General features: G+C 44.2%; 1 protein-coding gene across 1 annotated transcript in view; it reads left to right on the top strand.

Annotated features, from left to right (window-relative positions):
• Positions 1–6,453: 6,453 nt before the first annotated feature.
• Positions 6,454–11,943, top strand: part of GRPR (gastrin releasing peptide receptor) — a gene marked incomplete at both ends in the record, with an annotated part of 29,915 nt that continues 24,425 nt past the window's right edge. Inside the window, one exon of the mRNA XM_081221975.1 lies at positions 6,454–6,866. Coding sequence (XP_081078101.1) covers positions 6,454–6,866 — 413 coding nt within the window. The remainder of the gene's footprint in view (positions 6,867–11,943) is intronic.

Here is an 11,943-nt window from a genome sequence, read left to right as displayed (position 1 = left end):
GGTATTTCTTTTCTGTTTTATTTTGTCTTTTTTTTTTTTTTTTTTTTTTTTTTTGCGGTATGCGGGCCTCTCACTGTTGTGGCCTCTCCCGTTGCGGAGCACAGGCTCCGGACGCGCAGGCTCAGCGGCCATGGCTCACGGGCCCAGCCGCTCCGCGGCATATGGGATCCTCCCGGACCGGGGCACGAACCCGTATCCCCTGCATCGGCAGGCGGACTCTCAACCACTGCGCCACCAGGGAGGCCCCTATTTTGTCTTTTTGGTGGTTCCCCCCGCCCTTCATCCATTCTACTTACCAGGTGTTCCACATCTATCACTGCATAACAAATTACCATAAAGCAGTGGATTAAAACCAAAAACATTTATTAACTCACAGTCTCTGTTGGTGAGAAATTCGAGAGTGCTTTGACTGGATGGTTCTGGCCTAGAGTATCTCTTGAGATTGTGGTCAAGATGTTGGCTGGGGCTGCAGTCATCTGAAGGCTTGACTGGGGCTGGAGGATCCATTTCCAAGATGACTTACTCACAGAGCTGTGGACAGGAGGCCTCAGTTCCTCAGCCTGTGGATCTGTCCTTAGGGTCACTTGAGTGTCCTCACAATATGGGGGCTGACTTCCTTCAGAGCAAGTAATCTAAGAGACAGTGCATGGAGGGAGCTGCAATGTCCTTTGTCATCTAATCTTGGAAGTTACACACTATCACTGATGCTTCATTCTGTTTGTTGGAAGCCAGTCACTGAGTGCAGCTCATATCCAAGGGGAGGAAAATTTATCTCCACCTCTTGAAGGAAAGAGTACCAAGAACTGGTGGAATATGTTAAAACCGCCATACGAGGTGTTCTGCCAGCCTTGGGTCTGACTGAGAGTCTGGTCTTCCACTCCAGGCCTTCTCTGGGCATTGACCTGCCCTTCTGCAGCTTTGTGTGGCACAAAATGAAACTTGACTCTTTCTTTCAGGAGACTCCCCGCATCTCTCCTGAGTTTCCAAGCACCATGAAAAGTCACAGAATGTTAAGAAAAAAGAAGGGAACTTGAAGTGATCCCAGCATTACAGGATCTGGATACAGTCATCCATCTCTTTTGTTCCTGCTGCAGCACTAAAATTTGACATCTCTGATTCTTCTCAAGCAAGGGTTGCTGCAATCTTTTCAGCAGCTTCTCCATGGTGCTGCCACAAATGTAATATTGCAATCATGTTTGGTACCCACTGATTTTCAGCACATGACCTTTTCCTCAAAGCCTAACTTCACTTGATTCTTGGTGATTTCTCTGTACAGTTAAACTATTGTCATTCATCATCCTGGTTCCCAGCCAGTCCTCTTAATTATTTACCTCTCTGCCTCCAGACTTCAGCTGTCATTTCCGTTGACTTCCTTCCTTTCCCTTGTTCATATACTGAACTCGATATGCCTGAAACCAGATTCAGCATTTCCCTCCAGAGTGGCTTTCCTCTTGTTCTTGCTGTTTATACTGAGTCACAAGCCTAAAAAATTTCACCATCTTGGGCTTCTCCATTGCCTGTATTCCCTACATTTGTAATGGGATTCTGGCCCCTGTCTTGTGGCAAAAACAGCTTGCCTGCCATGCAGTCCAGGACAACTCCCAGCCATTGTCAGGGGGATATCAAAAACCCCAAATGAGGGATTCTTCAGTCAGCTTCCAGTTGGTCCAGTTGCTGGTTTCATTCTGAGCTTGAGATTCCAGTTTCCTATCTGTTCCCAGTTCCTGCCCTGGTTTCTTAACCTTTTCTGCCAGAGCTCCCTAACGCCTAGAGCAGTACTTTTCAAACTTTAACATGCACATGAATCCCTGGGGAGCTTGTTAAAATGCAAATTATGATTAAGGAGATCTGGGGTGGTGCCTGAGTTTCTGCATTTCTCACAAGCTCTACGGTGATACCCAAGCTGCTGGCTCAAGGACCACACTTTGGGTATCAAGGGCCCATAGCAACAATCTCCTATTGTGCTTCCTTGCTCACCCTCTCCTTCCACAGAGGGCAGGCACAAGGACTGTAATGTTGCCGTGATCTCTGGGTCACACACTGCCTGCATCATTGGTCCCCAGCATAGCAGAGGGCTGGAATCCCTTCAGGACCTCATGAAAAATAGTGATTCTTGGGTTCCATCCCTGGAGATCTCATTCAATAGGTCTGGGATATAGCCTCAGAATCTGTATGTTTAAGAAGCACTCCAGGCAATCTTGAGTTTTTTTGAAGAACCAGTGTTTTATAGACTGAAGTCCAACCAGAAACGTTAAATGTAGAGTCTTTCCCAGCAGATCCAATCTCCTTTTTCTCATTTATTACTCCCCTCTACAGCTTTGTTCCAGACTATCTCACAGACAGACCCAAAGCATCCCCTTCTCTTTACTCTGGTTCCACCTACAAATTCTACCCACTCTATAATTAATTTATCTTTTCTGTGTATGTTCATTGTCAGTCTACCAAGAATGCCAGCTGCTGGAAGACACAGTGCCATGCACATAGCTGGTGGGCAGAGACTTTGTCTTTACTCTCTTTGGTCCTGTTGAGTCTACCCATCCTCCCAAATTCTACCAAATGACTGTGCACTGCCCCCATATTAAAAAAAAAAAATCCAATTTTCTGGAAGAATGGAAAATGTGACTCTCTTGACTGAAATAGAAGTGACGCTCCTGCCCCAACACATAAGAAAGGATGCTGAGTCACACTCCAATTCTATTCAGAAACTGGAGTCCCTGAGGACGGGGACTTTGTATTATGTTTGTTCTATGTCATTTTCGTAAGTCAAAGGCATCTCATGCTCACCATTAAATAAAAAGCTAAGCAAATGTCTAAGTATGTTTGGTGATCTGCTGGAAGGAGACACATAGTGGTAGGGATGGAAAGAGTCATTATAGCTAATTAGTTGAAATGACATCAAAATTCTCTAATTAGCTTTTTAAAACATCCTTGCTCCCAGAAAATATTAGGTGTTGAACCTCAATATATCCTCACTCCTAAAATGCCATCAGAACAGTCTATAGTGTTGTGGGACACCTAACACCAGCAACAGCCATGAGGAATCACTGCTAATTCTCAGCATCAGTGTAACTTACAGGGAAAGAAACACTAACAGCCCAGTTGGATTTAAGAGGTGTGGTTGACTCAGCACACGGGGCTGTCTAAAGAAATCAAGGGAAACAACAAAACAACATCTGGGAGTCCTCTTTGTGAACCAAAAACATGCCCTTCAGACCAAACTTCTTAACAAGTATACAAGATCCATCACAATTTCACCCAAACCTGCCTCAGGCTTCATTTCACACTGCTCTTTCCCTGCCCCCCCTCTTCCAATCTGGCTGCCCTTTCCGGGCTTGAAGCTGTCCCCTGCTCAATGCCATGCTCTTTCCTTTAAGCTTCCATCCTAGGTGCATACTATTTTCTCTGTTCAAAGGGTTCTGCCAAATAGCTTTAAGGTCAAATGTCGGGACTTCCCTGGTGGTCCAGTGGTGAAGAGTCCACCTTGCAATTCAGGGAACATGAGTTCGATCCCTGGTCAGGGAACTCAGATCCCACATGCCGCAGGGCAACTGGGCCCGTGTGCTGCGGCTGCTGAGTTCGCGCACCTCAACTAGAGCCCGCGTGCCACAGACTACAGAGCCCACGCGCTCTGGAGCCTGCACGCCACAACTAGAGAAGAGAAAACCCCCTCGCCACAACTAGAGAGAAGCTCGCGTGCCTCAGCGAAGATCCCGCGTGCAGCAACTAAGACCTGATGCAGCGAAAAATAAATTAAATAAATAAATAAATCTTTAAAAAAAAAAGATCAAATGTCACCTTCTCTGGAGAAAAGGGAGGGGATGGGGTCTAAATGCTGCGACTTTTTTTTTTTTTTAAAGAAGCCAGAGTTTATTTCTATTTAAACAATACTCAAGGAACTTTCAGAAGGTTACAAGGCCCAAAGATGCCCGGGTTTCATATAATAATATAGCCATGTTCTGGCTTTTGCTACCTCTGTTTCAAAATGCTCAGGACTACCCTGGGCAGTTCAGTGCCTCACTAATTCTTCTACTCCAAGAGTGGTAAATTTCTCTGAGTTTTGGCATAATTCCTACAAGGCTGTCCCTCTGGTAATGACAACAAAAACAACGCCAGAAGCAATGATTGTCATTGAGAGGAAGAAAGGTAAATGATCAGAGAAGAAAGCCACCACAGCAATTTCAAGAAGCAGAATTATGAATACGGTATAGAACGAACAGAAGCATTTGCAGAATCTTCTTGAAAACCCTTCTTGGCATTATTCTTTGAAACCAGGTCCTCTGACTCTACGCTTGAGTAGTTGGGATCATGACGGGTCTTATAATAACATGTATCTTCGTGTTATTTTTCTCAGGCTCTTACACAGTGCCTGGAAACTGGCAGGTGTTTGATAAATGTCTTTCAAGTAAATGGAGGACTGGCTGCTATGATAGAACTTTTAGCCTATTGATCTGAGGTCAGTCGCTCTTCTGACTTTACTGGGCTTTTCCAAAACAAAATCACAAAAATAGTCTCTTTCAATCACAACAATAATAATAGGTTTAATAATAGCAGCTGATTATTACTTGAGCACTTACTATGTGCCAAATACTATGAAGTCTTAACACGGGTAATTTCATTTAACTTCACGAATTATCCCGGCTTTACAGATGAGGAGCTTGAGGCTTAAGACACCAAGTAACTTGCCAAGGTAATGAATGAGGGAGCCAGGACTTAAGCACGGAGTCCATGTACAGCATTATTAAGCTCTACTGCCAGTAACTCATCAACACCACTAGGCTTGTGGTTACTGACTCATTACTGGTGCTACTCATCACCACTGAGAAGCTCTTCCCCCTCTGGGCATGTAACATTAAACTCTACTGCTGGCTGAGAGGAGCACAAGCCCTTGGGTTTGTGGAAGAAGCATGGCAGCCGCCTCAGTGTTGTAAGCTGCCACTGGAAATTTCCATGGCAACACACTTGGTGGGCCCTGGCATGGTGATGAGTGCAAGCTTCTTTATTCCTTATGAATCCTGAAAAACCAAACTTTCAGTGGCAGCGCCCGCTAGTAACTGGCTTCCTGCGATGTATCTGGAAGAGCTTGAAGAGCTTCACGTAACCCTTGTAATGTATTTATACATTTTTGCTAAAGGTCTAAGCTTAAATCTAATAGTACCTCCTCAGTAAAGCCTTGCCTGGCACCTGCCAACTCTAAGTTACTCTTTCCACTCCCCAATTCCTCGGTATTCTATCTGTGACTCCTTTACAGTTCATTTCCCACTCAGAGCTTACGAGGAAATTTGCTATAAAATGCAGCAAACATTAATTAAAAATTGCAAATAGCTGCACCAGAATGCCAATTCATGTACCTTTTAGATCCAATGAGAAAATTCTTCTGGAAAAGACTACTTATCTGTGAGAGTTAGAACACGGCTGGCTTCTGATTATATTTCTCTCTGGTAAAGGGAAAAAGAATGGCCTGGCAGATCTACAGGACAGAGCGTGTGTGCGTTCTGCTTTCTGCTCTTCCCAGATGTCAGGTGCTGAAGGTTTAAGGCAGGAGTCCTGTGCCTAGTTGCCCTCAGTAGCAGTCCCTGTTCAAACAGGCAGTGGGAAGGCTGAGTGGGGCCGCTCACATGTGTCCGCCTTGCTCATCTGTGTGCAATTTAATTCAGGGACAGACCTCATTTTATAGCAACCTTAGCATGTCATCCTAATGTATTGGAAAAGATGAGAAAATGGGATGTGAGTCTGGATTTGGAGCCTAGTATCAGAAAGATTTCCAGTGCTTTGCAGAGTGCTGCATCTGAAAAAGAGAAGCCCAAATTATCTGCTAGGACCCGCAGATTGCTGGGCGAGTCATATCTGGGCAGAGCAGGTGGCCGGGCAGTGACTGAAGTGTCCAGCAGGGGGCTGGCATTCTCTGCCTATAAGTAGCCCTGTTCCTCTTCAGAGCCTCAGCTCAGCAGAGCTGCAGTTTGCTGGTGAAGCCGGTGACGTGCAAAGCATTCCTGCCTATAGCATTTCAGGCTTTCTCGGTACAGTTTTTTTCTACCCTGTTTAAACCTTCAGGTTCTAAATATCAGGAAAGATGGGAAATGCCGTGTGAAAATAGGAGGCCAAAAGTTCTTAGTAAACTGCAGCCAGGGAGACTCAGACTAGAATGGAGGTAGAAGGAGCTGGTACAGAGTGGGTTTGATTCTAAGCTCTTTGGGAGCTGAGTTTTTGTGGGTGTTTTGTTGTTAACTTACTGAATCTAGAGATGTATTACATTGGTCACGTAAGGACCAGAGCAGCACCAGCATCAGAATAGTGACAATTTTGAATGCCATAGTCTCTATGTACTCAGAGTATTTTTATTAAAGAAGATAAAGAGCCCAGCATAGATTTTATCATCATCTTCACCAAACTGCAAAGTCAAAAGTTAAGCAACAGCATCTAAGGGCACTTTTTAGGTGGGAAAGAACCTAGAGGATGGCTCTGAATGACTGTTTGCTTCTAAACTTAGAAGTGGACCATTTCGTACACTGCAACATCTCTAATCACAGTGTGGATCGCCCCATGAACGACGACTGGTTCCACCCGGGGGTCCTGTATGTCATCCCTGCAGTTTATGGGGTCATCATTCTGATAGGCCTCGTTGGCAACATCACCCTGATCAAGATCTTCTGTACCGTGAAGTCCATGCGAAATGTACCGAACCTCTTCATCTCCAGCCTGGCTTTGGGAGACCTGCTTCTCCTGGTAACCTGTGCGCCCGTAGATGCCAGCAGGTACCTGGCCGACAGATGGCTGTTTGGCAGGATTGGCTGCAAACTGATCCCTTTTATCCAGCTTACCTCAGTAGGGGTGTCTGTCTTCACACTCACAGCTCTCTCAGCAGACAGGTAAGTCCTGGAGGACAGCGACCTTCTCTCTGCGGGTGGTAGATGCCTCGGTAAATGAGCTACCACATCGGGACAAACAGGGCTGTTTGTGCGCAGGGAAGTTTCACTCAAACTCCATTCCCTTCCAGGCATGTTTCTGTTCTAGGGACTACTTCTTGAGTTTGACATATTGGTTTCAGAAAGAAAAGTCAGTGGATAGCGGGGGGGTGGGGGGGTGGGGGGAGTGGGGGGTGGCTGAGAAAAAAGATCTCTGAGTATAAGATTGAGGTGCATTTTCTGGAGACAGCTGATTTAGCCTTGCCTCTTCCTAACTTCTCACTCCCTGCAAAATTAATTGACTGGTGAGAAAAAAAAAAAAAATCACACCTAATAGAGTTTAAACCCCAGGTAAATGTTTCTTGGAAGCAATTCAAAGTCTTCAGAGAACAGAAAAGTCCCACTGCATTTCTTCTTCAAATATTCTTTCAGAAATAACCAAGAAGAGAAAATAAGCAGCATTTCCTTGAAATCCATTCTCTTCAGACAGTTTAACTTTTCTCACAGATGATGTTGTATTTGGTTCTCTGGAACTGAACAGTTTGTGTGCTGGTTTTTCTAAGTATCTCTTAGGTGAAATCAAGCATTATTTGGATTTCTTCTTTCCTTGAGAAAGCTCCATTCAAGGTTGATTTCAAATTTTAGTATCTTTATTGATGTACTTCCGTATACAATACTTTTAGGGTTTTTGTTTTTTGGGTGGGGGGAGGGAGTCCAGTACAGTGCTTTATTCTGGGAAATATACATATTTGTGAACTGCATTTCTTGTGTGAACATATTGCTTAAAAATTCACATTTATTCATTCTTAAACATTCATATTAACTCTTTGAGCATTTATCAGGTGTCTATCACGTAAAAAACACTTGCTTGAAATAACCAGTCAGGAAATACCTGCAGATTGTTCACATAAATTGCTGAGCATGTCTTATGTACTTCTGGGCAATAGAACTGGACACAGTAATGAATAGGCTTCAGACACATTGTCGACCATATGGTCAAACTAAGAAAAACTGGTGCAAGGAACCAGAGACTTATCAATTTTTATTTTAAAATCAACTGTATGTTATGGAGTTAAAGATACAAAGGGATTTGAGAGTGTACTGAGGAAGGCATAGAAGCAGCTCTTGAAAATTTATACTCTGAAGAAAATGTCCCACATTTTAATACATACGGTGCTGGATTCTCACTTTGTAGAGGAACAAACAGTCCCCAGGTGATCTGGGTTTGTGGAGTAATGGACAAATAAAGATAGTGTTATCAGTATTTGTAGACATGTGTTTATGCTTAGCTGCCTTTTTCAGACTGAAAAATAATAGCCCAGGAACGAGGTTTGCACATGGCGCCCACTAGGCAGGGTTTCTCGGTTCCTGCCACTCACCCCCAGCTCGCTCTAACCCTGAACATATGCCCACCAAGGCCTGATGACCACAGGCAGTCTCACTGTTGAGCCAGGGCAGGCAAACTGTGGAGCTGGCAGCAAGTTTGTGGCTGGTTACCAGTGGCCAAGGGCACCTCAGGATGACAGTCATTTTCTTGATGGGATAATGAGATTTTGGTTTCCGGGTTGGTGAGTGCAGTGGTACAGATGGCGTTTCCTGTCTTCCTGGGATGGGGTGGGGAGTGGGGGAGGAGGGAGTGAGGGAGAGGAAAGTGAGGGAGTGCAATGGAAAGATACAGCTGCAGGGAACTCTTCTCCGGGGTTTCAAAGCAGACCAAATTCCCCATCAGCAGAAAGGTTCTCTCAAAAGCCAGGCTGCACCATTTGGCAGCTCTGGTGTGTTCTCAGTAAGTTTACAGTTACCGCACGTCTTTCCCAAGTTCAGAAATTACTGTAAGCTTCCATATAACTAACTTTTTGTTTTGTTAAGGCTTAAAAAAGCTGACCAATTACCTGAATCACAAGTAGTGCCTCTAACCAATTTCAACAAGAATAGGTATTGAGCTAGTTAAAATATATGAGACTGTACTTATCTATGTGTCTCATCTTTAAAAGCTATTGGAGTTCTATAACAACCTCATGAGGTTGGCAGGGCAAATACACATGCACGCACACCACACACACACACACAATATCTGTATTTTTTCTTCTCAACAAGGTTTAATTATATACAGTAAACTGAACAAGTGTACAGCTCAATATATTTTCACATATTCTGTATAACAACATAACCACCACCCAGATAGAGATATAGAACAGTTCCAGCACCCCAGGATTTTCCTTTATGTCCCTTTCCAGTTAATACCTAACCCCATAGAGAGGCAATCACTATTCTGAGTTCAATTACCATGTATTATTTTTGCCAGTTCTTTAATCTCTTATACATGGAATCATACTTCTTATGCTTATCCTTATGTCTGGGAGAGTCATCCACGTTGGTGCACATAGCAATGGTTTATTCTTTTTCATTGTTGTGTAGTGTTCCACTGTATGAATATACCTCAGTTTATTTATCCATATTAATACTGATGGACATTGGATTTTTTCCAGTTTGGGGCTGATCATAACCTGCTCTGGGTATTCTTATTCATGCCTGTTGGGGGAACAAAAGTTTTTCTCTTGGGTATATGCCTGGGAGAGGAATTGCTGGATCATAGGGGCAGGTATTTAGTAAATATTGTCAAAGAGTTTTCCAAAGTGGTAGTCTGTATCTGATGGATTGGTCAAAGGGTGAACCAGAAGACCCTCAAAACTGGATGATCATCGCAATCATTGGGGAGCTTAAAAATATGCAAATTCTTAGCTCCCATCCTAAATCTATTGACTCAGGATGGATGGTAGTCATCCATCCCTGCCCCCTATAGATTGACCAACAATGCAAGTACTTATCCCAGCCTCCCTTCTGCAGCTTTCTCTCCCCCAGGTGAACTTGAGTCTTTGCTAATATGAAAAGAATAACATTTTTCTAGAAAAGTTTATACTGGGGCACTAAAGGGAGACTTCAAGGCAGTCCCAGAAGCCAGAATTCTGTGTTTCACGAAACTGACCAATTGCAGATTTGCATTCAAACCCCTTCACTATTGGTCCCAGCCTCCCCCTCACCCCATGCTATCTTCCCCTCCTTACACACATTGAGATCCTCATACACGGTTGTTACACCAACAAGTTCGTGGCTCTGCTTCCTTGCTTATGCTGAGTCACATCCACTCTCCAGAATCCTTTCTCCTTTCCTAAATAGAAGACTCTTCTCACCAACCCATGTGATGTATGGAAGTGGAATGGATATCAACAGCCCTGCATTTTAGGCTTCTTTTTTTTCTGCCATTACTACCCATACAATGGAGTCAGACCAAGTCTCTTACCTCTCTGACCTTAGTTGAATCATCTATAAAATAATAGGCTTGAGCTAGATTATTTCTAAGGTCCTTCCAAATTTTAAACTCATGATTTTTATCTGTCATCTTGCCCATCACTCAGATTCTGGCTCAAGCCTCCTCCTTAAAGCCCTAAGTTGGACCATTCTAGTCCAGATTTTCTGGCCCTCTTCTAAACATGAGGCTTATTATCTGATACATGAATTATCTCGTGCCGTCTTTCATCTTGCTGTTTTGAAGTATTTCATTCATTTCTCTTTTTTTAGTCTCTCATATATTCATTGCTTTGACTTTTCAAGTAGATTATTAAGAATGTAGAAGGCAGAGATTTCTTATATATTATATCTTACAGTGCCTCACATGGTTTCTTGTACCTAATGGGTGATCAAAAAATATTGATTAGGGCTTCCGTGAGGGTGCAGTGGTTAAGAATCTGCCTGCTAATGCAGGGGACATGGGTTTGAGCCCTGGTCCGGGAAGATCCCACATGCCGTGGAGCAACTAAGCCTGTGCACCACAACTACTGAGCCTGCGCTCTAGAGCCTGCTCGCTATAACTAGAGAGAGCCCGCGCACAGCAACGAGGACCCAAAGCAGCCAAAACTAAATAAATAAAATAAATAAATTTATTTTTTAAAAATATATATATTGATTAGGGGCTTCCCTGGTGGCGCAGTGGTTAAGAATCCTCCTGCCAATGCAGGGGACACGGGTTCGATCCCTGGTCTGGGAAGATCCCACATGCCGTGGAGCAACTAAGCCCATGCGCCACAACTACTGAGCCGCGTACCACAGCTACTGAAGCCCACGCTCTAGAGCCCGTGCTCCACAACAAGAGAAGCCACCGCAATGAGAAGCCCACACACCACAACGAAGAGTAGCCCCCGCTCGCCGCAACTGGAGAAAGCCTGTGCGTAGCAATGAAGACCCAACACAGCCAAAAATAAAATTTTTAAAAATTTAAAAATAAAGTTAAAAAAAATATATTGATAGGGGGCTTCCCTGGTGGCACAGTGGTTGAGAGTCTGCCTGCCGATGCAGGGGACACGGGTTCGTGCCCTGGTCTGGGAAGATCCCACATGCCGTGGAGCGGCTGGGCCCGTGAGCCATGGCTGCTCAGCCTGCACGTCCTGAGCCTGTGCTCCACAACGGGAGAGGCCACAACAGTGAGAGGCCCGCGTACCGCAAAAAAAAAAAAAAAAAAAAAAAAAAAAAAAAATATATATATATATATATATATAGGTTAATTAAAAGTATGGTTAATCATCTGAAAGCATACTCTTAAAAAATATATCACACAGGGGTTTCCCTGGTGGCGCAGTGGTTGGGAGTCCACCTGCCGATGCAGGGGACACGGGTTCGTGCCCCAGTCCAGGAAGATCCCACATGCCGCACGGAGCGGCTAGGCCCGTGAGCCATGGCCGCTGAGCCTGTGCATCCGGAGCCTGTGCTCCGCAAGGGGAGAGACCACAACAGTGAGAGGCCTGCGTACCGCAAAAAAAAAAAAAAAATATATATATATATATATATATATATATATATATATATCTCACACAGTCACCTGCTTCTTCTCTATTCCTCTCTATTAAACTCTCATTATTTGGGCAAATGAGAGAAAATCTATTCTTTGTGAGTCAGTAAGTAGATTTGGGGGATGAGATGGGTTGATGGATGGATAGATGGAAACAGGTGGATGGATAGGAGGATAGATGGTTGGATGAGTGGATGG

The sequence above is a fragment of the Mesoplodon bidens genome (assembly GCF_964165515.1).
Source record: "Mesoplodon bidens genome assembly, chromosome: X".
NCBI classification, from domain to species: Eukaryota; Metazoa; Chordata; class Mammalia; order Artiodactyla; family Ziphiidae; genus Mesoplodon; species Mesoplodon bidens.
This window is presented reverse-complemented; position numbering and strand designations above follow the sequence as displayed.